Raw genomic sequence first — 26,627 nt, 5'->3', positions numbered from 1 at the left:
CCAGCGAGCCCAGCTCCACCTGACCCGGTGAAAAACTCACATCCCCCATGTTAACTTCAACTCCCCCGAGAAGAAAACGGAAAGAAAAGCAACGGAGCCCAACTGTGTGTCACAGTTACGGTCAGATTTAGTGTATTCTGCTGCCGGGAAGCTGCAAACACTTCCCAGGGGGACCTCAGAGGTCTTTTCCAACCTAATTGATTTTGTGATTTCTGTGATTGCTGCGATTTCTGTGCTTTCTGTGATGCTCTGTCTCCCTGACGAGCGCTGTCCCCGCTCCGCTGAGGGACGCCGGGCTGGTCCCTCCCGCCCCCGGCAGCTCCTGCTGCCTCACAGCAGCTTGTGGCGAGGGAACCCCGCACCCTGAGGAGCCATGGACCGCCGAGGGCCAGTAAACCCTGAGGGATCACAGAAGCCGGAGGGGTCACAGAACGTGAGGGGCCACACAGCGCCGAGGGGACCCCGCAGCCCCAGGACGGAGCAGCCCCGGCCCCCCCATGACGGGAGCCACGCCCCGCGCGTGACCCCGCCCCCGAGCGAGCTGAGTGGAGGAGTGCCGGACTGCTCTGCATGACAGCCAATCAGAGCGCGGCAACCAATAGCGCTATGCCGCCAACCAATAGCGAGCGAGAGCAGAGGGCGGCCGGGCGGAAGCGGCCGCGGCGGCGCTGAGGGAGCGCGGCGGGCGGAGCGGGCAGGTGAGGGCGGGAGGGCCGGTGAGGGCTTCGTGCCCTCCGCCCGGATGTGGTTTCGGCTCTTGTCTCTTCCGCGCTGACTTGGAGAGCCCCGCCGCGGGGCTTGCGCCTCCTCAGAGCCCGGCTCGGCGCAGGGCGGCGGGTGTGGGCCCTGCTTAGTTTCTCTCGTGGGCGCGGGTGAAGAGGGGAGGCCGCACGAGGAACGGCTGAGGGCTCTGGGTCTGGTCAGCCTGGAGAAGGGCCCACTGAGGGGCATCTCACTGCAGCTTCCCCCCGAGCGACAGCGCCTATCTCTGCCCTCTGTGACCAGTGACAGGGCCCGAGGGAACGGCTGGAGCGGTGCCAGGAGAGAGTTAGGCGGATATTAGGAAAAGGTTCTTTCTCCAGAAGGTAGTTGGGCACTGAGCAGGTTCCCCAGGCTCTCGTTGTCACAGCCCCCAAGCCTGAAAGAGTTCAGGAAGCCTTCGGGACACAATCTCAGGCACGGTGGGGAAATTATTGGGGTGTCTTGTGCAGGGCCTGTGCAGATCCTTGTGTATTCCTTCCAGCTTGGGATATTCTGTGATTCTGGGGGGTTTGCCCACCAGGCCCCAGCCTCATCTGGGGAAGGGGATCACCCCTCTCCCTTTGGCTGCCCGGTTTACAGGCTGGTCTTTCATATTTAGAGAAATGAATGTTCTGTGTGCTTATAGTACAGTTAATCTTGCTATAAGCAAACCTTAGTGAAAAAGTAATGTGGATTTGCCATGAGTTTCCTGTATCCTGCACATGGATTTGTTTCTTCTGGCTCATTTTCTCACTGCCATCTCCTATATTTTGTCTTTGTTTACATGTATATTACAGCCTTGTGACACAAATTATTAACATTTGTTTCTTGGGTCATTCCCTAGGAATTACATCTGGCAGACATGGGTGAACCTCAGCAAGTGAGCGCCCTCCCTCCGCCTCCAATGCAATACATCAAAGAATACACTGATGAAAATATCCGTAAAGGGCTGGCTCCAAAGCCCCCTCCCCCTGTCAAGGACAGCTACATGATGTTTGGGAACCAGTTCCAGTGTGATGATCTGATCATTCGGCCCCTGGAGAGCCAGGGCATCGAGCGGCTGCATCCTATGCAGTTTGACCACAAGAAGGAGCTAAGGAAACTTAACATGTCTATCCTGGTCAACTTCCTGGACCTCTTGGACATCTTGATAAGGAGTCCAGGGAGTATAAAGCGAGAGGAGAAACTGGAAGACTTGAAACTGCTTTTTGTCCACGTGCATCACCTGATAAACGAGTACCGGCCCCACCAGGCCAGGGAGACGCTGAGGGTGATGATGGAGGTGCAGAAGCGGCAGCGCCTGGAGACGGCCGAGCGCTTCCAGAAGCACCTGGAGAGAGTGGTGGAGATGATCCAGAACTGCCTGGCGTCCCTGCCCGATGACCTGCCTCACACAGAGGGGGGGCTGAGGGTCAGCGTGGAGCCCATGGATGCTGATGATGGCGGCAGCTGCGCTGGGCAGAGCGAAAAGCAGAGGGAGCGTTCTGGGAGCAAGAGAGATCAGGTTCTGGACAAGGATGCAGCAATGTGCAGCATTATTGATGAAATGACATGAAGCAAGCAGCTGGTTTTGGTAGTGCACCGCAGTGAGAGACAGGAGGGGTTCTGAGAATACAAGTTGTGTTTTGTTTTGCTGTTGTACAAGCAGACAAAGCGTTTGTTGTGCACCTGTTGGAGGTTGTGAGTGACTGGGCAGATGAAAATGTTGAAGGGTTTGTGGTTTTTGGTAAAAATGAAAAAGTCTAACTTTTGTTAAATGTATCATGTGAGATGGTAGGCACAGATTAAAGTTGGCTTTTCCTGTTGTACTTTCATTTGTCACTTGCTGCTTGTTTTGAGTATGCCATTCTGTAATTCTGAGTCAAGAAGAAATTCCTACAGAAATGGTGTTTGTTTCTTGCACAAACAACACACAGGAACTTGGAAAACAGGCAGACAGAAACTCAGATTACATCAAGGCATTCCTTATGGTCTGTGTTTGAGGTGAAATCTAAAGCAATGGGTTAACTGTTGTCCTGTAGCTCTCACATCCTTTTATTCTGTGACCAAAATGGCTTTCCTGGGATCCTGGCAGTGCCAGCCTGCCCTGCCTTTCCCATTTTTGCAGTGCAGTTTCAGGATCCTGCTGGTAATTATCAGAATTGTTCCTCTAGGAGCTCTCTGCAGTTTCCTCAGAAACCACAAGAACTGAGAGGAAGCCTTCTCTTACCAGCTGCTGCATGCAAATTCACCCTTCATCCCTCTTTCTATCACTTCTTTTTTTCAAGTGCGTTGCCAGTTTGTCTCTCAGCTACATTAATCCCTTGGTTTTCCTGATTTTCACTTAAAACACCTGTCAGTTTGGTGCTTCTATTCTCCTATAAGGTAGTCACGAAAGGCAAGATTCCAATTTTAGCATCTTCCACTTACTCATAAATAACTCCTCAGTATTTAAATTCACTTGTATAAAACACTGTGAAGTAGTTTAGCTGCTTCAGCAAAGAACTTTTCTTGGCTCTTGATCTCAGGTGCAGTTCTAGCCCAAACAATATAAAAATACAAGATATCCTTGAGGAGAGGGTGGTGATCCAGGCACAGGGAGAGTGGCCAGGGGACAGCATTTCTCAAAAGCTGTATTTCAGCATTTTTTCAGAGTGAGCCTTGATTTAGTTTCCACATTACTTTTTCAAGTCTCCTCTCTATTCTGGATATTTATGCAGATGCACATGGCATTTTTAAATATGAAAAAAGACTGGCACTACATTAGACTTAGCTGTGTAACAGTTTTCCAAAACCACCAAATTATTACTGGCAAATAAAATTTGCCAGAAGATGCTCTGAGTTTCTTCTGAGTATTAGAACCAGAAACTTACGATGAAAAGCTTGAATAGTTCATCCTACAACTCTGTTACTTGGCCAAGCCCTTTCCACTTCCCACAGTCTGCTGTATATTATGTAATCTTCTATCCAAACCCTGTCTGCTGTGGCAAAAGCAGGTGTGGGAAGCAGTCTGGGGCAGTGGATTGCTGACACTCAGCTCAGTGCTGCTGGCAAGTTTCACTTAGAGTCATCAAACAGATCTGGCAAAAACGAGAAGCAGATTTGTGTGGTGCTGTGAAGTGGTGTCACCTCTCAGTCAAAGCCCCGCCAGCAGGAGCTCAGTGCACTTGTACCCTGCCCCAGCAGCTGTGCTGCAGCACACAGCACAACCAAAACAGCCCAGAGTGACTGAGAGGCAGCACAGCTCTGTCTGGAGATGGTGTGCTAAGAAGGAAACAGAAGTTCATAAAGAAGATAATTTTTCTTGGATGAGAAGCGTGAACAGGAGCGCTGTTTGTCACCTTCAGCCAGAATGTTGTCTCACATCTGCCTGAGCTGGGTTCTCCTGGTGCTGCTCACAGGTAACCAAGGGGGCACAAACAGCTGGGTGGAGGTGGGTGGAGGTGACACACATCAGGGATTCTGAGGGTGGCAAAGAAAATTTTGTCTTGCAGCAGGAAGAGTTGCCGCATCATAGAGGCTGCAGTTCTGTGTTAAAATAGAACTTCATGGTGGCTCAATAGAGTTCTAATGACCTTTTCTCCTTTGTGAAACAGAAACATGCCGAGGGTATGGTGGTTTTAAAGATGCTGCTTCTTGCTAATGGGCTTTTTTAGACAATGATGATTTGAGCAGAGAACTTCAAATTGTTTTAGAGAAGATGTAAAAAAAGACATTTTACTTTGGCAGGCTTTGTGAAGATGAATGCTTAGGCAGACAAGGAAAAGATCAACCGTGGCTTCTGGTGTTTCTTAGCTATATGAAATATTATTGGGACAAATTGAGAATTTTTCCTTTTTTGTTTTTAAATCCTGAGGGAGAATTCCTAGATTGTTAACGGCAACAGCAATGAAAACAGCAGGTTGCAAAGTGCTAATAACAAAGACAGACATAAAAACTTGGTGGCAAGATAAACTCAGTAGAAAGAAAAGGGGTTTTACAGATATTTCTTGTAGTTTTTTATAAAGCCTTTTATGATGAGTTACATTTTGAGCTTCCTTTTCATATTAAAGAAGATAGGCTGGTTTTAGAGACTTGTTTCTAGTGTGTTTTTTTGCTGTCGTGAATGATCTACTGGATGTTAGGGCTCACTGTCTTGACCTGAGTAGCGTGACAGCCTTGAGGAAATGTGACAAATTTATGGGGAAGCAAACAAGTTAAAAATTACATAAGACTTAGAAGAGGGAATAAGGTAGTGGAACAAAAAAGAGTATATATAATATTCCTCAAAAAAGCCCTGAAACATTTCTTCTAATAAGAATTGGCAAAACCTGCCTTGAGGCAAGAGAAAAGGAAATTCATTCAGCAGTGATCATTCAGATGAAACCTGCAGTTCAGTTCATTGAAAGGAGGGAAGAGTTTCCCACAGTGGTTTTGAGAAAAGTAAATGTCTCACTGTTCCCTTGTGTGTGTGGCTTGGGTTAAATGCACACAAAGGAAAAAGTTAAGAGCCAAGAGACTGCACCTGGCTCAGGAGAAGCCACAGAGTTTCTTCATCTCATTGCCTATGTGCAGAGGCTGCAGAAAATGGTATTTCTCTGAACATGTCCCTGGCCTGATCTTTATCCCTCACTGCACGAGTCCCGCCAGGACACAAATATCTATTTGTGCAAAATCTGATCCAGCAAAGCCTGGTGTTCTTTGGGAGATGGGAGGTTTCAGACATGCAAGATGCACAAGAAGCTTCCATGTGCCCTCTGCTCTATAACTGTTTGTCTTTCTGTCCACAGGCTCCACAGTATCAGAATCAATTGTGATAGGAGAGGTGGGGCAGGACATCACTGTGCCCTGCCACTACAGTGTCTGGAACAGACACAGCATCACATCCATGTGCTGGGGTCGGGGCAGCTGCCCCAATTCAAAGTGTTCTCAGCCCATTATCTGGACAGATGGCTGGAGGGTGACAGAGCAGCACAGCAGCAGGTACCAGCTGAGAGGGGACCTGCACAGGGGGGACGTGTCCCTGACAATCGTGGACGCCAGGGAATCAGACTCTGGGACCTACTGCTGCCGTGTGGAGATCCCAGGGTGGTTCAATGATCAACTGATTAATCACAAGGTTGTGGTGAGGAAAGGTGAGTGCAGAGCAGTGCTCTTGTGAGCACCACTGTGGTGGATCTGCTCCTTGAAAGCTTGTGGTGGAAATTATTTCTGCAGTCATCCATAAGACTGATCTTGAGGACCTTGCCCATCTGCTGTTAGTGCTGCCTCAATTAAGCTGCCTTTGGCAATGTTGTTAGCCCACTGCAGTCACTGCAGTTTAAAAAGGACATGATGCTTTCATGGAGCATTCTTAGAGACACCAAAGAATTTAAAAGGAAGGGCAGCATAACCTATTCATCTAAATCTTTATTGCTGCACCTTTGTCATTGAAAGCTGTGTTTGATTTTCCTTGCTTCATTCCAGATTAAAGCCCAGGGATGCAAAATTGGTATAGACAAGCTTTTTATCCATTCTTCCTTTGATTTTTAGTTTTTCCCTTTCTTGTGATACTATATAGAACAAGTGGCTGACAAATGTACTTGTGCTTTGCTAGCAAATTTTTATTATGGAAACACTGTCTCTTTCTCAATACATAAATGCCCAATAAGGTTAATTATGTGTTGATTTTGTTTTATATTTTAACATCAGCAAGGACCTCTACAGCAAGTCCTCACACTTACACCTCTGAACAGACCTCAGGTAATTTTTATCCAAGTGTTAATAGCATATACAAGCCATATTGCAAATGGGGAATCTTAGGAAGGAAAAAAAATATTATAGATGATAGAAATATTTGGCTTAAATTTATTAAACATTACCAAAGATCAGAACTTGGATTTGAATTCTGCTTGATATTATACAGAAGGAACGTGTATATTTGGGAGGAAGCTGCTTCCAGGTGTGATGTTTAAGTAGATGTTTAGTTGTACTGCAAGGTTTTCTTTTATTTGACTGTTGTTTTGGTTTGTGGGGTTTTTTTTGTGGTATAAAACCTCACCTCATCTTCTAGAAATACATCCCATGAATGGTAAAACACAACTTTTAGGAGTTGGGTGTACCCACTATTTAATCAGAACTGTTTTATTGGACTAGCTCAAAAGAACATCAAATTAAGGCTCCTGCCTCCTGTAGCAGTCAGCAGCAGAAGATTAAGGAGAATGGTAGAAAAATGGCATTAATTTTGTGATACAGTGCCAAATTATTATTCCACCTGGTTGTAAGGTGTGTCCCTGAGGATGCCCACAGCCTCTGTGCACATTTAATAATGTGAGGGCCCTCACTGCAAGGGAAGAGACAGTGCTCAGCTATTCCTCACTTGTTTTCTCCATTCTCTTCACAAAAGGATAAACTTCTATCATGAACCCTCTCAGCTGCATCTTTCCAGTCTGAAAAACACAACTTGAATTTCCACTACACAAGAGAAACCTCGTGGTGTAGCAATGGCTTATTCTCTGGATTCTGAAAAAAAAAGAATCAGGGATGCCATTTGTATTTCTCCCTCTATCTTGGATGTTTTCAGCTAAGCAACTCCAAATTAGTGTTACAACAGTTGCATTTCCTTTTTGGAAGAAGAAGTGAAAACTTTCTCAGACAGTTTCCATTCTAGTTGCAAATAACATTGATTACAATCTTAGAATTCAGGGATTTTCTTATCCCTGTGACCTCTTCCTCAGCTGGTGGTGGAACAATGTTTGAAGTTTTCAGAATAAAGGTAGTGTGTGCATGTTCACACTGAAGAGATGGGAAAAGGCAGGTGGCCATGTGCCTCTGATTTAGAAATACTCTAGAATCTCCAGTGGAAGCTGATGATCCTGTCCTCTTCAAAATAAAGCTTCTGGGATAGGCATAACAATTTAAAACATAGAAGCAACCAGCTGGGGTTGGCACAGAGGCAGCAGGAGATTTTGTGTTCAGGAGGTTTTTATGTCATCTGACAACACAAGGAGAAACTGAGTCTGATGATAGATAAGACAGAAATTTGTAGCTTTTAATTTTAAATGTGGTGAACAGCTGTGCTCTGGGAAATTACCTCAAAACGTGCTGCAGGTCCTTATGCAAATATATCACATTTTGCTCAGTCTGTTTACTGTAGAGCTGCCTGGGGCTATAAAAGTATCACCTGCTTGCTGTGACTCTGCATCATGTGCTGCTTCAAGGTCCTAAGATAATCTTCATCAGTTTTCAGCTGATAACCTAAGTTTGCTTTATGCATCATTTTTTGCTTCAAGGCCAGGTTGGATGGGGTATTGAGAAACCTGGCCTAGTGGAAGGTGTCCCTGCCCATGGCAGGGGATGATATGGGCTTTAAATCCCTTTTATCCCAATCTGCTTTATGATCCTATGGCCACTGTTTCTTGGCTCCAGAGCTGACTGGTAACTCCTTCCTTTGAGATAACAGTGAGTCAGGTATTTCCAAGAAGGAGTTCAAATCTCTGAAAAGAACAGCATAAACTTCAATATTCAGAGTTTTGTGCTGCCCTCTGAAGGCACCAACCTCTTAAGATATGCAGAGCCCAGACTGCTGATACACACAGTAGTTCAAGGTCCCAAATGAGCTGTACAAATTCTTCTCTGTCGAGGCAGAGCAGTTTTCTGTGCAAGTGATGTGTTTGCCTTGCCTTTGCTCAGGTCCTGGCAGCACCAGGGAATCCTCCTTCACTGTCACAAGGACCTGGCCACCAGTTTCTTCTTCAGAAGCTCCTCAGACTGTAAGCATTAGCCTTGCTGTAGCACACCTAGACAGAGTGGAGGGACTTGAGAGGTTACTGGGTCATCCCAACAGGTCACTTCTGCTGCTTTTGTCTGATTGCAACAGAATATTGTTTGGTAGTCTGCGTGTTTAGTGGTTATAAAGAGTGCTTATGTGCTCATTATTAGAGAGGGGGGGAAAAATACCCTGCTTAGCATGCATAAAATACTTCCTTCTAGAGAGGGAAGAGCTTTAGCAACATTTCTATTTCTTTTCAGGCCTCTACTCCCTGCTCAGGCCCCTCAGACTGCCTGGATGTGGCTGCAAACCTGCAGGTATGGCAGGACATGGGCAGGAGTGGAGCTTGGGCCACCTGAGAGCACAGGGCTGCTCTGCCCTCCCTGTGCAGAGGGGTCAAACAGGCAGCTCTGTGTGTTCTGCTGAGCCCTGCAGCACACTGGGAGGGTGGGACATCATGAGACATCTTACTCATTAAAAAAAAAAATCACCAAATATTATTAAACCTGAACAAATGGGATTTGGCATAATTCATGTCTTCTGAAAATCTCCAAGCCTGTGTTTAACAGCACAGTTCACACAATTGTTGCGGAAATTCTGCTTAAAACTGGGCCTGTTTCTTAAATTAGATTTTGGTCTCAGGTGTGTTTTTCCTGCAGAGGTGCAAAACACACAGAAGGCCTTTGGGTGCTGCATGAGCTTCTTGCTGTCAGTCCCTCTAATGCTCCTTGGCTTGTGTTTGATAGAACGCGTCTGTGTCACTTCCCAGAGAGCAGCACCCAGAGCATGGGCTCTACATTGGGATTGGCTCATGTGCAGCACTGCTGCTCATCCTGATTCTGGCTCTGCTCCTCTCTAAACGTGAGTACTTTCCATGGGCAGTGACTCAAGGATTATTGAGGTTTGTCGAGTCACAACTGAGGCTGATGCCACATCTCCCACCTCAGGGCAGGGAGCTGAGATCCCTGGAGGCCCCTGTGCTGTGGCTGCTCACAATGGGAATTTCCTATCCTGAAAACATTTTTGAAGTTCCCTTATTTAGTTTCTTGCACATGAATTTGTTACAGGGCTTGCAAGGGTCTTCACGGTGAAGAGAGAGGCGAGAATCTTGACTTCATGTTCAGAAGGCTTGATTTATTATTTTATTATATATATATTACATTATAACTATACTAAAAGAATAAAGAAGAAGTTCTCAGAAGTTAGCTAAGCTAAGAATAGAAAAAGAATTAATAAACAAAGGAGCTCTCTCTGATTCTGTCCCAGAGAGAGCTCAGTCTTTGATTAGCTCTTAATTGTACACATCTAACATGAGCCAATCACAAGTACACTTGTTGCATTCCACAACAGCAGATAACTATTGTTTACATTCTTTTTCTGGGGCCTCAGCTTCCCAGAAGGAAAAATCCTAAAGAAAAGATTTTTATAAAAAGATGTCTGTGACATCAATTTATCTTTGAACTGACTACTTTACTTGCTTCAAATGGTTTAAACAAAATTAATTTTTTTTCTTTCTTTCTTTTCATTCGGAATGGTCCTTAGAATATTTTTACAACATCAAGAAGATGGGTGGTTCTGCAGGGTAAGTTTTCTGTTCCTGCTTTTGCTAGAAGGACAAATGAGGTTGCAGAAAAAAAAATGTTGGTGTGCTGGCCATTCCCACCACATCATTTGGCTTTCTTTTTTAACCTCAAGTTAATAGAAAACATTATAAAAAGAAACTAATAACTCCTGCTAGTTTTTGCTACTTAAAAGACAAAAATAAGCGTCACTGTCAGTTCACATTACAGAGCTTGCTAACCTCAGGTGTCAATTGTCTCATAAGTGGAAAGATGATTCATTATCAGTCATGATCACATGTTTAAGCATATTTTATATGTTCTAGTGAGCTTGTTGATCTGTTCCTCTGTGGTTTTATTGTCTGTTTTTGGCTTTAACACCATGGTTTTTTACTCTTTTGTGCAGCCTTGTTGCATTTCAGAGGCCACGAGGTATGGGAAGCCATAGTGCCCTGGAAGAGGAGAATCCTGCTGAAGAAAATGTTTATATCATGGACTAAGGAATGGATGCATGGCTGCCTTTGTCACTGCTGGGACATTAAACAGTTTGCAAAATGTTGGCTGCTCCCTCTGCTCAGCAGCTGAGCGTGACTGCACTACTGAAGCATTATCCACATCCTAATAATAAAACAAATAAAAGCTACACTTTAAATTAAAATCTTTATCAGCCTCTTCCAGAGACAGAAACCAAAACTGTCATTGGTGGAACTTTCCATTTCCTAAAGAAAGTTATGATTATATTTATTATCTGCTTCAAATTCTCGCTTCCTTGTTGGAAAAAAAATGAGGAAGTGCCAGAAGGGCACAGTTGTGTTCACTGTGGATTCTATCTGCCACCTTCCACAGAGTCTGTGCCACCAGAGGGCAGAGGCAATCTCAGAGCTGTGTGACAAAGAGGTCACATGGCCAATCTTGGTGGTATTAGTAATTTAATACACACTTATTGTTGTATTTTCATTGCAATCAGGTATGGCCTATTCTGGTAGCAGCTCAGGAATGCAATATATTAATGTCTGTCCACCTGGAATTAAATCTGGAGGAGCTGTGGCTGCTCACCCCCAAGGGATATCCTTGAAGCCTACAGCATCAGAACCTCAATGGGCAGAACGGTCACAGCTTGTGTGCTGTGAGAGAATTATGACTAAGTGTGAGGTTTTTATGGCAAAGGACATCACCGTTTTTCTGTGGCTTTCTTCTCAGGCACTTCTTTACCCCGAGAAGCCCCTGGGGTGGAAAGTCTCACTTCAAAGTTTCTAAAAATTCTGAACAACCTTCCCCCCTACCTTTGTCAAGTTAATGAAGTAATTTTCTTAGCTTGGAGAGAAATCATGGACAAAATATTAGCTGGAAGTTGGCCTTGCCTTCACACATCTCTAGATATCAGGAAAAATGAGGGACAAAACCAGCTCTGCCATTTTCTGTCTTCACATCATGTGTAGCTTTGTGTAAGAAGGTACTGAATCCTGCTGATATCAGACTATATTTTTGCATTTGACTGTTAATAACAATTACTGACCGCAAATCTCTGCCCCTGCTGCAGATCATGCTTTCCTTCTGCCTGGCTTAGCATGTTGCTGCTGGAGGAAGTCTGATCTGGTCTCTGAACTGGCTCTCAGGAAACATCTTCAGCAGTTTCTGCTTTCCACAGTTTTATGTAATCAGTCTCTACTGGGTCAGAGTTAGGCATGTGGGATCTCCAAAATCATCTGATTTCAACTGTTCATACCCTTAAGGAGTTTGTGGGCCAGCCTTAAGACTCCTAATCATAAAAGATGCTTGTTTGTAAGGATTTTTATATTAATATTACAAACTAATTCAGACTAATTCTTGCATAAGCAAGTTTTTCACCTAAAAGTTCCAGAGTGTCTGATAACCAAAATCTTGAATCAAGCAAAATCTTTCTGCTCTGCAACTGCTTGGTAAACAGACTTTGCAAAGGTGGTGTGGAGCAAGAACTTTGCCTTGGGCATGCAGTGTAATACATTCCACAAAGGCAGAAGCTCCCTGGGCTTTTCCTACCTGCACTTGTGTCAGTGGATTTGGATCAGGCATTTCAAAAAGAGACTCAGACACAAGCAGGTGAATGGCTTGGAAGCCATTCAGCCATCAGGAGATTGTCTGGCAGCACAGTGAGCTGATGAGCTGAAAACTCTCTTTTTTGAGACACCTCTGCCTTTTCTGCCTGCAAGGAGCCACTAGATAGGAGTACAAAAGCAGAAAGTGCCCCATGTGTTTGTGGTTCCTCCCAGCACACTTGGATTTTGGGTGTCCTTTTTCCATGCACTCTGCTGTTGGCCCAGCCTTGCTGTAGAAACAGAGCTGAAAGGATGCTGTGTTCATCCTGTGCCTCTCCTGGTTGCCTGTGATATTCTGTCCATTCTGTATGAACAAGCTTCATGGGAATTTCTGGCTGAATAATGACCCAAGTTTGTGCCCCAGGTGAGACTCAGCTGCTCCTTGCACTGTCATCAGATGAGCATCAACTCACAGCCACTGCTGGGTGGTCAGTAATGGGACAAACCATGATCATTGCAGGGAAAACGTCTCCAGGATATTGGAGAGCTCAGCTTTCATTAGTTCTGCTCACAGAGCAGCTGGGGCTGGGCCATTGTATGAACTGTACCTGGTAGAATATAGCAGATTAGGTATTTTACTCATTGCCTTTACTGCTAACATTTTATTTGCTTTTTTCAGTGCTAGCAAGCAGAAGGGTAATATTTTCATGGGCTTGACTATCATGATAAGCCCAAAATCTCACTACTAAAAGTGTAATGCCTGGTTAACAGCCCATCATTTTATCATTTGAACTTGGAATTGCACTCGTCTGCACTGTGCTACATTTATTTGCACAGAATTTTGTCTATCTGCAGTTCTTCATTCCTGACCTTACTGCCCTGAATTACTTTTGCTTTATTATTTGTCCGTTCCAAAGAACTTCCAGAGAACTTATTTGTCAATTGGTCAGAAAGAAACAAAACAGTCAGAAGGAGTGAAATGTATTTCTTGAAGATGATGTTGCATTTCTTTGGGAAGGATGTGGTTTTGGCAACAAAACATTTGCAACAACTTCCTCCAAGGCTGTCTCTGCAAACAGAAAATGAAGCTGGGGAAAGAGAGGGGTCTTCAGGCAGAAGGCAGAAGCATGGGAAATGAGGGATTAAGCAAAAGTAAGTGAAGACAAAGTCTGAGGGGAGACTATGCCAAATGTTTAGGGGTGTAAAAGCACAGAATTTGTTCTTGCCACTCAGGACCCTGGAACAGAACTGGGCCTTAAGAGTTCCAGAAAATGGCAAAGCAAATAGAATATTGAAATTTCTGGTGATAGTACCACGCTGAGTGTCCTGGAAAAGTTGAAAAGGACAGCCTATTCCAGGGTTTACTGCCCTCTCGTTAAATACTTCCCAATGTCCTATATAAACCCCCTGGTGAGCTTGGAATCATCCCCAGGAGCTTGTAATCATCCTCATGTGTCCTGTCACTGGCTACCAGGGAGGAGGGATCAGCATTTCCCTGTCCATGTCCCTCCTCAGGAAGCTGCAGAGAGCTCTGAGCTCCTCAGCCCCCTTTTCTCCAATCCTGGAGTCCCCAGCTGCTCCTCACAGGATGCTCATTCCAGGCCCTGCCACCTGCTCAGTTGGCCTTGTCTGAGCACATTCACAGAATTCACAGAATTCACAGAATTCACAGAGTTCACAGAATTCACAGAGTCACAGAATCACTGGGTTGGAAGAGACCTTAAAGACCATCCAGTCCAACCCAGCCCCACCACCTCAAATAAACCCTGGCACCCAGTGCCACATCCGGTCCTGCTTTAAACGCATCCAGGGATGGTGACTCCACCACCTCCCTGGGCAGCCATTCCAGGACTTTATCACTCTTTACATAAAAAACATTTTCCTGCTGTCCAACCTATATTTCCCTCGATGCAGCTTGAGATTGTGTGCTCTGGTTGTGTATTGCCGTATCTGAATGTCCTTCTTAAATTGTGCAGCCCAGAACTGCCCACAGTGCCCCAAGTGGGGCTGCAGAGCCCTGAGCACAGCAGAGATCCCCCTTTGGCCAGTTCCTATCCGGAAACACTCTCAGCAGGTCAGAAATGGAAATGGAGAAATGAGACTTCAGTGAGACTCACTCAGACTCAGGAAAGGATAAGATCTGGTTTCCTACTCTTCCACTCACTGCCCTGGTGTCTCCATCAGCCAGAATGTCCCATTTTGTGCTGTTTTACTGGATGGTGATACAGATCTTTATAGGTGAGTCTTCACCTGCTTTTTGTGTGTTTGCTCAGGAAATTAACATTGTTTTCAAATGAAAACCAGCAACACTTGTTTTGTGAAAACAAAACAGTGAAAAAAAATTATAATTGTATATAGAACTTCAAGAATTTTCTTGTTTACAGAGTTAATACTGCTTGAAGGTTGTGGTTTTTTCACTTTCAAAAATGTGTGCGGTTTTCTCTGTGTTAGTTCCTTTGTTCTTTTCCTTTGCAGAGCTCCTGAAGGATGAGAATGGCTTTTTGTTATCTGCTCTTTAACTCAGCTCCGCACTGAGAATGTGTTGTCTTGAGGTTCAATAGCCAGTTAAATGCTTCTTTTCTGTTTATCAGTCATACCCTCTGCAATCTCATCAGTAAAGAAGCTTCAGTAAGGAAAAAAATAAAAAGGATTGATAGGGCAAAGATTCCAAATATCTTCTGCAAAGCAGGAAAATTGTTCCAGGAATACATCAAGGGGAAAAAAATTCTTCTCCAACATCTGTTTGGGCTGGATGATGAATGTTTTTGTCCATTCAATGACCAGTTTGTGGGAGAGAAGACAACTACAAGAGCAACTATGGGAATTACTGCTTAGTGCCAGTTGCACCTGAGGGTGGGTTAGAGACTGAGAACAAATATGAGCACACCTGTATGATCTGACCAATTATGAATACCCCTTTCTATTTTGGGTGGGATGTTAAACATCTGGAGTCCATTTCTCTCTCACTAATGAAGAACCTAAGAGAGGCAAAGCTCACAGAATTCAGTGGGAAAAGCAAGGCAGAGCCTTGGGTCAAACCTGGGTGCCTGGAAGGTCGGGGCAGGATTCCCCTCACAGGAAGAGCAGGGTCTCAGGAAGCTCCTCATTTCAAATACATGTTCATTTCCTCCTATTTACTGTTCCCTTTGTAAAATGAGTCTGTAGAAGAGGCTGCACCTGAGAAGTAAGTTATTTAATCCTTATTAAATAAGGATTCATGCTGTTCAATCCAGGCTGCTGCAGTATCGAAGCTCTGCTCAGCAGCCTGCAGTGCAGGCAGATGTTGGCAACATTAGCTTCACAGAAACTGAGAGAGGATTTGAAACTGCAAAACCTGTAACTTTCTAACAGGAATACTAGAGGGAAACTGCACTGAAGACACTCTGATGCCTCGTGTCTTTCCTCTTCTTCTTTCAAAGTGTTTACTTATTTATTTACTAAGTTCAGGGCTCTGCTTCTTCCAAAGACAAGAGCAGGCAAGTTTTCATTTGTTAAAGGATTGCTTAATGAGGCTGTTTTTGTGCTGTGTAGAAATGGGCTGAAAGAGCAGAAGATGAGCCCATTTCTCCTCAAGAAGCAGCGACCTGAATTCTAGCAACAGTTTTAGCTGCTTTTGCGCATATCTTTGATGGACCTTCTTGAAATTATGTGTTAACCTGCTCATAACTAACCCCTTCCTCTCACAGAAATACTTTCAAGGTCAACTGCATGTCTGGTTCTGTCTCCATAGAGAGAAGCTGTTTTCTCTGTTTTGCTGTTTCAAGGCAAACGAACTTCTCTTTCCAGAGGCCACAGCCACCATCTCTCAAAGCCTTATCCTGTATTCAGGAATTCAGTTTCTGGCATCTCCTGCCTTCATTTCTCTGCAGAAGCTCCTGCCCTTCAGGCAATATTGCCTGTTGTTTTGTCTGTCTCTATTCTTTCAGCATTGGAGCTGTGGAAACCTGAACGGGTTGGCTTCTCTTGCCAGTGGGATGAGCAATAATGGATCTGAAATGTCATCCCAATAACAAGTCATGAGGCAGCCTGCCACAGACTAAAGCCTCACCTAGGGAATTGTCCATTAAAGAGAAAACAAAAGGGACATGGACAGAGTTGGAAGCATCTGTTTGCTACCTGGGAGTTGTGCCAAAAAGGAAAGGCATTCAAACAGCTGGCAAAATAGAAATGTTTGGCAAACCAGGGCTGAAGCTGGTGATAAAAGCAGCAGCAGCAGCAGCAGCAGCAAGTCCTCTTTGGGGTGAGCAAGCTGGCCATGAGACATCAGATCTGAAGGGCTGGAGATCTGATGTCTGGACAGGTCTGGTTGTTCCCCAAGCCCCTCAGCTCCTGCTCCACAGTGTGTAAATGATAACATGGGGGCAAAAGAAAGGTAGGAGGACTGACACAGAGCAAGTGGGTGTAAACCAGGAGAGATTTGTTCCTGTCCGGGAACTTTTTTGTGTAGTGCCTTTTGTGAAGAAGAAATCTCTTTTAAGGCTATCTAGACCATCATAAACAGTTAAGAGAGAATAACATATTGCAAATATTCAGACCAGATGCCAAGGTGGGCATTGGCTGTAAACACCAACCTAAGCTAGTCACTAAGAGTAAGAGGACAAGGAAAGTGTGTATGTGCTCTTTTTAAAATCAGCATAACACAAACAACTAAAGTTTCTCTGTAGACAGAGTTCCACAAGGTAAGTGGGATTGGTTGGCAGGGCTTGCTCAGTGCACTTTCTGAGAACAGGTTCCTACAGACAGATCCCAACTGCTGTGCCAGTTTAATTAGGCCCTAATTTCACACATGAATAGGTGTTTTGGATCCTGCTTTTGAGACTGTCAGTGAAAGGCAACTGCAACAGCATTTCCTTTTTGAAGGAGGTGATGGTGGGCTGAGAAAACCAGATGTCTTTCACAACAGGGTTCTGAACAACTTTCAAACAGCTTCCTAGGAGAGGAGATGGGATGGGAGCAGAGCTCTCAAATTCCATTTGCAGAGGTCCAGTTTGTGCTTGGGCTGCCAGTGACAGACCCCAGCTTTGCTCACCACATATCTGATGTATTTTATGAGCTTCTCTCCAGCACCTGGCCAGGACCAGAGCAAAGAGCAGAGCAAAGCCTGAGAGCTCCTGGATGCTGCCTGTAGTGCCTCGGGGCACGAGCTGCAGGAGAAGCCTTGGGGATCAGCAGCTCTGGCTTGCAGGCAGGAGGGTTTGGTTGTTTGTTACAGACATATTTTATGAAAAATTCCTTTGCCAGGATTTTTTCTCCTGAGAGGCCTCAGAAATGAAATGTAAACAATAATTATCTGCTGCTGTGGAATGCAACAGGTGCATCTTTGATTGGCCTGATGTGGTTGTTTTTAATTAATGGCCAATTGCAGTCCAGCTGTCTCAGACTCTGGTCAGTCACAAGATTTTGTTGTCATTCCATCTCTTTCTATTCCTTGGTAGCCTTCTGATGAAATCCTTTCTTCTATTCTTTTAGTATAGTTTTATATTTATATAAATAATATATATATATAGTGTTATATTTATATATATTATTTATATAATTTTCTTTTAATATAATATATATCATAAAATATTAAATCAGCCTTCTGAAACATGGAGTCAATATTCTCATCTCTTCCCTCATCCTGGGACCTCTGTGAACACCACCACAGTTGTTCACTCCCTGTGTTGAGTAGGCAGAGTCACCATCAGAGACTGACATCCCCTCTCCTTGTTCTCCATGGCAGCCCCCACGGTGAGTGACTTGGTTGTCAGAGGGACAGAGGGACAGCCTGTGACCCTGCCCTGCTCCTACCACGTGGCGCGGCGCAAGGACATCTCCGACATGTGCTGGGGCAGAGGCCGCTGCCCCAACTCCAAGTGCTCCAACAAAATCCTGCACACCAGTGGCCCCACGGTGACGTTCAGGGTGTCTCAGAGGTACAGCCTGAGAGGGTCTGTTCCCTCTGGAGACGTGTCCCTCACCATTGGGGCGGCCCAGGCGCAGGATGCGGGCCTGTACTGCTGCCGCGTGGAGATCCCCGGCCTCTTCAACGACATCAAGCGCAACATCCGGCTGCTGGTGGCCAGAGGTGGGTCTGGGGGCCCTGGGGACACGGCCAGCAGGGACAATCCATTCCCTAGGTACTGAAATTGGAGTCTATGTGTGCTTTTTTTGGTTGTTTTGGCCAAAGAAGGTCTCTGTTTTTAAAACCCCTCAGCCCCGCGAAGTGAAATTTAAAAGAGACAGGTATCCCGAAAGTGATACGCTGTGCTGTTTTTAGAACTAAACAAAGCACCCTTAAAAGAAAAACCCTAGAAGCAGCTCTAGTCCATGGCAGTAGTGAAAGCACTAAGCATAGAAAGATGTCACAATAGCAAATAATCTCCAAGCAGTGCCATGTGTGACAGGAAACACAAGAAGTCTCAACTGTGTTTCCAAAAGAAGCCTATAACACAAGAGACTCCTCACTCCTTAATAAACTGAGAATTGATTATCTAAAAAGTAGTGATAGACTATGAATTAGTAATCTAAAAGATAGATGTACTAAAAATTTAGTAAGAAGAATAAAAATGTTTTTAGAAGGTTTTCATTCTTTCTGTGTGTTTCTTTTTACATATAGTTCTAAGCTAATAAAGTTTTCTCTTCTTTATTCCTAAGTTAGAGCCTACTTTACTCTATTCCTAGTCACATCTCACAGGAAACACAAAAAAATATATATTTTCATAAGAGCACTAACATTGCGCCAGCATCAAACCGTGACATGTGTTTTTCCCAAATTACGTATTTTTCAAGGGAGACCACAGAATCACAGAATTCACACAGAATCACAAGGTTGGAAGAGACCTTCAAGATCATCGAGTCCAACCCCTTTCCTGACACCTCAACTACACCATGGCACCAAGTGCCACATCCAGGCTTTTTTTGGAGTCACAGTCAATGCGCAGTTTAAATTAAAACGACTCCCTAAATTTTACCCTTTTTTTTTGCCTTTCAAATGAATATTTAATTTCTCGGTGTGTAGCTCGGCTTGACTTTTTAAAAGATGATGGAATTAAAAAGGGATTTGTAATTTAAAGAGCACTTGGAATGATACTCAGTTTTCATTTGAGGTTCACCCCAACACTTTAGTTTCATTCATGTTGTAAGGAAACACATTAGGATGATCCACCCTTAAGGGTGCTTCCTTCCCCTTAAGGGTGGGTCCTCAACATCCACATATTTGGAAATCTTGTCTCAGAATCTTGAAGGGCTTCTTCCCCTTCCTATTATTTTTCTGAGCTGCAGGATAAAGCCAAGTCTTGCACAGAAAAAAATGAGATGATACCCACCCTCCACAAAGCAGAAAAACATTTCTTTTTTGGCTTTTACAGTGCGGGGATTGGTGTTCACAGCACATTTGTTTGTCTTTTTTAAACAATACAACAGGAGAAAGTGTGAAAAATGTTGCAGTTGATTGTCTGCCCCTGAGGCTGAGGGCAACAGACCATAAAAAAAAGAACCAGTTGCAAAAATTAGCAAGAAGATTGTAGCTGAAAAATGGAGCTGTTTTAGTTATTGTATTTTTATGAGGACACTGAAAAGCAAAATAACAAAGTTTTCAAGCTTTGGGGCTTTACCACACCAGGTTCTGGCCCTTCCATTTCTGCATGATGGTCAAGGAGGGGCTGTTTGCGACTGGTAAAAGAAAAGCAAATCTATAAATCTGTGAATTTATTTCTTGGACTGGTCATGCTTTCAGCTAATTAAAATAGTAACTCCCCCACCTTCATTTTCAGTGTTTTAGCAGCCAGATAATTTTTATTCAGTTCTGCATTGGCTTCCCTCAGGGTTGGTTGTGAATGCTCTGACCTGGCTTTTCCCTTGGCTGTGTTTTTTCCGTGCAGCCCCTCCAGTGACCACCACCACCACGACCACCACCACCACTACCACCAGCACCACCACCACAGAAGCTCCTGTTTTCTTCAAATATTTTACAGAAACAACTTCTGCTCCTCAAGCAACCTCTGATCTCCAGCCAACACCAGAGACCATAGTCCTGCTGACAACCAGCCCCCTTCTACCAGCAACCACAGCCCCCCAGTCTCCAGCAGTAACTACAGGGGACACCTCTGCTCCCCCAACCATTGCTGTTGGGACAGAAAATGATATTTTTACTGAGACTGTGATGGAAACAAGTGCTCCCCCAGATTTTCCAACCACTTTCCAAGCAGCTGGTGTGACAACTGAAGATGACATGTTCTGCTCCACGCTCCCTGGAAGCACAGAGGGTAACAGCACCAATCCTTCCCTTTTCCTGTGTAGCAGAGATGGTCTGTGTTAGCCTGGCTGCCATCATAGAGACTCTCCAATACTTATATTTATATCAGGGAAGTCCTCTCTGAGATGCCTATGGGTGTGTTTCAGGGGGTTTAGGCAAACACAGGTCAGATGTTGTAGATGATGCAAAATTGGGATGAACAGCCAAGGCAGCAGAGGGTCAGGCTTCCTGCAGAGGAGCTTTAACGTGGAGAAATAATGTGGCAGAACCCTCATGAAGTACAACAGGAATAAATGCAAAATACAGCACCTGAAGTGGGGCAAGAGAGATTCACTGAACTAATTTCTTTTTTCTTGATTTGTGAAAGACAATTTAAATTGCCTGGTGAAAAGTTTAGTTTAGAGTATGTTCTGCTTGAGAAATAGTGACAATTCAAAGTTTAAAATTGAGTATTTACATTCTAATCTCATATGAAGGCTGCTGCTGTTATTAGTGATCAGAGTGATCTGTCATCAAACCATTTGTGGGTTGCTACTTCATCCACATTACTGACTTCATTTCCACAGACTGATGTCTGCACAGATTTGAATGCCATGTGGATACCCTTTTAATTAGTGATCTTTATCAGCATTACTTTTTACTTTGTTTCAGTGACCACTGAATTGCCAGATACACTTCCAGCTGCAGAGGAAACCTCCACCTCTGTCCTGATAGAAGAGCCCTCAGTCAGGGGTGAGTAGGACAACATTACAAGGTCAGAAGTTGCTTGCTCAGAGAAATTAAAAAAGTTGGCATCAACAAAACTGTTGAGTATTAAGAGTGCTCCAAACAGGTATTGATGATTATTCATTGCAGCTGGCAGGATCTGGGGTCCCCATAGAAATTGTTTGAAATCACAATGTAACAACAGGTGAGAAAAACATGTTTTTATACCTCCAAAGGAAGTTGGTTTTGAGTAACTCATGACTGTCAGATATCTCTGGGTCTGAGAGAAGTCAAAAACCAAACTTTTCAATATGGCTGAATTCTCAGATACCTGATTTGTCATCACTATGTGTTCATTGAGATTTCCATTTTAAATCTTCCCCATGTGTTGTGCCCCCAACAGAGAACTTAATGCTAAAAATTCAAGGATGACATGTTGTACTTGGCCTCCTAGTTCTAGTCAGAGCCATGTCTTTGATAAAATACAAGCACATGGGATGTGGAGACACATCAACACAGCTCCCACAGGGGGCTGGTCAGAACTGAGATAGTTGGGGCAGATTTGGTTATGAATGAGATAACATACTCTGAGAAGTTAAAAAAAAATAAAAGAAAAATAGCAATGGGGTTATATCTTGGAGAGACGCTATTTACAAGAATATGTAGCAACAGGAAAAGGGGGAATGGCTGCAAACCGACTGAGGGTAGGTTTAGATTGGATATTAGGAAAAATCCTTCCCTGTGAGGGTGGGGAGGCCCTGGCACAAGGTGGACAGAGAAGTTGTGGCTGCCCCATCCCTGGAAATGCCCAAAGCCAGGCTGGATGGGACTTGGAGCAGCAGTGAAGGTGTCCCTGGGTTTTCCTCTTTTTTGAAGAAGGCTGGGGTTTCCCACAGCTTCCTCAGCCTCCATTTGTGGTGGAAACTGATCCTTTTCTTTTGGTTGCAAGGTGCTTTTGCCCTTCTCATTCCCTGAGAGTTCATTACTCCTCACATGAAGCAGTGACGGCCACTGCAGCTCTCACTCTCTCAGGTGGCTGTGCCAGTAATCATTTCAATCTCTTCCATTTTCAGAGCTTTCAGCAAATTCAGATGGCAATGCTGGGAAATATGAAGATAGAGGAGATGAGGCAAAACTTCCTGTAAGTTTCAAGAGTGTTTGAGTAGAAATCAGGACAGCAGGACATGCAAGTGATTTTCAGTGTATTCCTACTACAGAGAGAGCTTTTGCAAACAGTAGCTTGAACTTGTATTTAGAAGATCAGGAACCACCTGTTCCTCTTTTCAGTGGCTAGAGCCAAAGTCTGAGCATTTCATCTGACTTGGACACCTCAGAAAAAACTGATTCCCTGTGAGACAGGGGAAGTGAGATTGGGAAGGTAACATCCTTGAAGTAAAAGGCAATTTAGGAGGCTGTTGGCTTTTACACCTCCCCCTGTCTCTAAGAGAAGGATGGGAGTGACTGAGTTCCTACCTCTTTGGACACCTTATTGAGAAGTTCATGCTAAATGGGCTGAATCTGGTTTCAGTATTTCAGAATAAGGTTTATTAAATGCTGAAGGGTAATTAATGTTGTTTATCATGATGTCTCTTCTCAGTACTTTGTACAGGCAAGCTCAGAAGAGCATTGCAAACTGCATCCCAGTGCTCTGAGCACCACTGCAGCCCCTCCTGTGCAAATAGCTCTGAAGGAAAGGTGCTCCCAAAGCCTTTTCAGCCTCTCTCTTCTCCCTTCCAGTTTCCCAGCTCTGCCATTGTCATTGCCTGTGTCGTAGCGGGGTCCATCCTTCTGGGCTTGTTGGTTTGGAAACGTGAGTATCCTGAGCTGAATGATTCTAATGTCCTGCTGAGTCCCTGGCTGTTCTGGGAACTCTGCCATGGCCCTGCAGCCAGGGCTGTGCTCACTTTGTGGGAGTTTCTGTCCTTTCTCCAGGGCTGTGGCAGCATCAGGGGGGGCCAGGGAGGATGAGCTGGGGGGGATGCACAGGAGGCAGCCTGTGCAAAGAACCTGTGCCCTCACTTCTTGCAGGGCTGGCTCATCCTGTTGGCTCTTGGAAATGCTCCTAAAAGACACGGGTGTAACTGAAATCAGGATGGGATCCTTTCTTTCCTGCTTAGCCCACAGAAATTTTGCACCTTGCTGTCATTGCTTCTGAGCTCATTTGACAGATACATTGGAATTATAGATTTTGTTTTGCCATTGTAACATTAATATTATTTTGCTTCCAGGTAAACAGACAAAGAAGTTTATAGTAAAAAGGTAATCCATTTTGTAATTTTCTATTAAAAGTCCAGTGTAATTTTTCTTAGAGACAGGAAGGTATATTGGCCACTGATTGTAATGGGTGCAGTATTGGTTTGTGGTACTGATCACCAAAGTTCTATTAGGAGGAAACTTCAGGTAACTTCACTCCAGAAATTCAATAGTCGTTCCTGGATGCTGCTTCTGTGTAGGAATTAACAGAAACCCAGAGCAATGGAGAAATTAAGCAACAATTAGTGCAGTGTAGTGACTATAGCATAAGGTAGTGCTTCATCTGCTTTTATTTTTGATTGAGTAGCAGGACACGATACCTTGTGCAAATGTACTTGATAAGTTCATATCTTCTGGCTTATCTTGAAAAAAATAAACCCATCACCCCTTTTTCAAAGACCAATAATTTTTCAGTGGTAGCTGGTCCTTCACTGCTTGCTCTACATGGGACACAGGGACTGGGAAGATATTCTTTTCTGAATCCCATGGTGGTTACCCTGCAGCTGCCATTACAGGGTTGAAACAACCCTCCCCTATCCCATGAGAAGGTTGCAAACAAGGTAAATACCTCCCTGCTGTAAAAAGTAGAAGTTACTTCATTGCAGACACTGCAGCTTCAGGTTTCCATTTCTGTGGGAATTTGCTGATGTTACAAATAAAAAAGAATGCTCTGGAGCAGCAATGTCCATTTGCCCCATCCACAGTGATCTGTGCTTCTCACTGCAGTGCTGGACCACCAGAAGAGAATGACAAAGCTTTCAGTGGTGCTGAAGGAGAAAACAACATTTTTTCCCTGTGAAGAGCTCCTACATCACCTGCAGATGCCATGGGAAATAAAAAGGGCCTGATCCATGCTGCACTGAGAGATACTTGTGAGCCCTCAAAATATCAGCGGGTAAAAAACAAAGGCCAAAGCTTCAACCATGAAAATTTAAAATCTTTGTGCAAATTTTCCCACATCACCCTTAAAACTCACTGCATAAAGGAGCTTATTTGAGAAGGGGCTTTATGCATTATTCATGGATGCTTCTGGCATCTGCCTTCTTACTATCACATGTTGCACAATTGAATTTGTTTTTCTCCATTTTTACTAATGCTCTTCCTTGAATACAACTTGTACTCTGAGGAACAGAAGAGATCACATGGAAGGCTGCCTATCTTCAAATTGCCATGAAGAAAGAAAAGGAATCGTAAAATACAGATTTTAATGCTTTTATGTAATCAACAGAAAAATTAAGCAACAAGAATGCTGTGAGTTTAAATCAGAAATGCAGATTACTTAAGGGGTATCACTACTGCCTGTGATTCAGCATGTTTGAATAACCCTTGGAGAATATGTTAATAAATTCTGTAATTTTTTTGCTGGCAATTGGACTTTTTATGCCACATCCTAAGGCATTTCAACAGGAGTTAGGTATTTCCCTGGTGTGGAAATGACTGGTGTGCTGTCTCAGCTCTCCAGAGAAATACTGCAGCATTAGCAGAGGTGGGAGAAGAAGAACAACCTAGAGGGGAATTTTTCTACCTTGCCCCCACAAACCACTAATTTCTAAATCTGTTAAGGAAAAGGGATTGTCCATAGAGGGGGGGATCATTGATGGATGATCTGCAGAGATGTTGCATAATCCCCTGGGCTCCTCACCCATCCTGCTGCAGTGATTTCGGGACAAATCCCGAAATGTCCAATTTCGGGACATGGCCTGTGGGCTCCCAGGCTGGGTTTGCTCAGCTGGGGCTGTGACTGTCCCACACAGTGACTGTGGCTGTCCCACCCCAGTGACTGTGACTGTCCCACACAGTGGCTGTGACTGTCCCACCCCAGTGACTGTGGCTGTCCCACACAGTGACTGTGACTGTCCCACACAGTGGCTGTGGCTGTCCCACACCAGTGACTGTGACTGTCCCACCCCAGTGGCTGTGGCTGTCCCACACAGTGACTGTGACTGTCCCACCCCAGTGACTGTGACTGTCCCACACAGTGACTGTGACTGTCACACACAGTGACTGTGACTGTCCCACCCCAGTGACTGTGACTGTCCCACACCAGTGACTGTGACTGTCACACACAGTGACTCTGGCTGTCCCACACAGTGACTGTGGCTGTCCCACACCAGTGACTGTGACTGTCACACACAGTGACTCTGGCTGTCCCATACAGTGGCTGTGGCTGTCCCACCCCAGTGACTGTGACTGTCCCACACAGTGACTGTGACTGTCACCACCCCAGCACAGGGACCTGGCATCTCTCACTTCTAGCCATGAATCCCACACAAACCTGGGAGGAATGAAAGGAAACAAGCCAAAAAGAAAATCCCAAACAGTTTTGATGTAGTCCTTTGAAAAACACAAACTTTTCCTTTTTGCCTTTTTTCCCCCACCCAATTAAACCTGCTAATTAAGTCAACAATATCTCCATTGCAACTTCCAATTGGCAGAGTTGGGCCAATCCTTTTGCTCTTACTAATTAGCTCCTCACTAATGACTTCATTACAGCAGAGCTGGCTCTCACTTAGGAAGGTTCTAGCACATTTGCTGTGGTGCTGGCTGGACTTAAAAGCCCCTGGTTTTGGGGAGTTGTGCAAGGGGAGAAGAGATGGGAGCCAACAAAGTGAGTTTGATCTGATCAGCCATGTGGAAATACAGCCCTGAGAAGCTGCAGGGAAGCTGTAAGTGTAACTTATACCACTGAGCATTCTTATTTATCTTTTTATCCAGCCCAATTATTGAGGCAGAGCCTTGGGTTTGGAATGGCAATTGGAGGCAAGGATTTGGGGAGGGTTGTATTTAAATGAAAATTCATTGGAGTTATTTGTGAGGACTGGGGCTGTCAGTGTGTTCAGGGAAAGGTTAAAGTGAGCCTTTTAAATGTAGCTGGAGGAAATGCTGCTTTCCAAAAGCAACAGAAGCTCAGAATGCAGTCTCTGGGTCTAGTGGAGAAAAGCTGGATGAAAGCAGCAAGTGTTTAGAAAGAAAAGGTTGTGGGAGAGGATGTCATTGGCATCTGGAAATGTTGGCCTTTATTTTTAAGACTTTTACCTTGAAGGCAAAAAAAAAAAAAAATACTCTTGAGTAAAATTAAAGCACTGTAGCCAAAACCCCCTCTGGTAACAGATTAAAGCAATACACAGAGGGCAGAGGAGCAAAGCCATCTGCTTTAAAACCACCCTTCATTTCCCCAAAGCTGCAGTCCCTCCATCCTGGCCTCCCATCACCTCTCAAAGTGCCAAGCACCACGAGCTAAAATTACCCAGGTCTGAGTCCTCCCCCCAGCACTTGGAGCTGCTGGAGTTATCTCAGCACTTATGGACTTGCACAGGGAGCCTGGGGCAGAGCAAAGCAGGTTTTAATTTGTTTAGAGTCCATGTCAAGCCCAAATGTTGTTATATCTGGAGAGCCTGGCTTGGCTCTGT

The 26,627-nt window shown here is 44.6% G+C and overlaps 2 protein-coding genes across 3 annotated transcripts; both read left to right on the top strand.

Moving 5' to 3' along the window:
• Positions 1–628: 628 nt before the first annotated feature.
• MED7 (mediator complex subunit 7) lies at positions 629–2,549 on the top strand. 2 transcript variants are annotated; one of them, XM_059483608.1, is made up of 2 exons: positions 629–698; positions 1,586–2,549. In XM_059483608.1, exon 2 carries the CDS (start codon positions 1,604–1,606, stop codon positions 2,294–2,296), a length of 693 nt encoding a protein of 230 aa, XP_059339591.1. In that variant the 5' UTR covers positions 629–698; positions 1,586–1,603; the 3' UTR covers positions 2,297–2,549. The 2 variants fall into 2 exon arrangements, with proteins under 2 accessions (XP_059339591.1, XP_059339592.1); XM_059483609.1 differs by lacking the exon at positions 629–698 and adding an exon at positions 726–837.
• A 1,150-nt stretch (positions 2,550–3,699) lies between these two features.
• Positions 3,700–24,579, top strand: LOC132080280 (T-cell immunoglobulin and mucin domain-containing protein 4-like). The gene is made up of 17 exons (XM_059483356.1): positions 3,700–4,121; positions 5,490–5,834; positions 6,391–6,441; positions 8,371–8,450; positions 8,710–8,766; positions 9,196–9,310; positions 9,992–10,031; positions 10,415–10,507; positions 14,000–14,097; positions 14,151–14,261; positions 17,746–18,090; positions 19,886–20,269; positions 20,911–20,991; positions 22,038–22,105; positions 22,702–22,774; positions 23,193–23,223; positions 23,944–24,579. Exons 1-17 carry the CDS (start codon positions 4,073–4,075, stop codon positions 24,014–24,016), a joined length of 2,094 nt encoding a protein of 697 aa, XP_059339339.1. The 5' UTR covers positions 3,700–4,072; the 3' UTR covers positions 24,017–24,579.
• The last annotated feature ends 2,048 nt before the right edge of the window (positions 24,580–26,627 follow it).

Source organism: Ammospiza nelsoni, chromosome 16, assembly GCF_027579445.1.
Source record: "Ammospiza nelsoni isolate bAmmNel1 chromosome 16, bAmmNel1.pri, whole genome shotgun sequence".
Taxonomy (NCBI): Eukaryota; Metazoa; Chordata; class Aves; order Passeriformes; family Passerellidae; genus Ammospiza; species Ammospiza nelsoni.
Note: the sequence above shows the minus strand (reverse complement) of the source record. Positions and strands in the feature narration are given on the sequence as shown.

Bases quoted from the DNA above. Each gene is read 5' to 3' on its own strand.
- MED7 (XM_059483608.1), top strand. From the start codon at position 1,604: ATGGGTGAACCTCAGCAAGTGAGCGCCCTCCCTCCGCCTCCAATGCAA.
- LOC132080280 (XM_059483356.1), top strand. From the start codon at position 4,073: ATGTTGTCTCACATCTGCCTGAGCTGGGTTCTCCTGGTGCTGCTCACA. The intron at 5,835-6,390 runs GTGAGTGCAGAG...TTTTAACATCAG, and splicing joins CAAGGTTGTGGTGAGGAAAG to CAAGGACCTCTACAGCAAGT. The intron at 8,451-8,709 runs GTAAGCATTAGC...ATTTCTTTTCAG, and splicing joins CTTCAGAAGCTCCTCAGACT to GCCTCTACTCCCTGCTCAGG.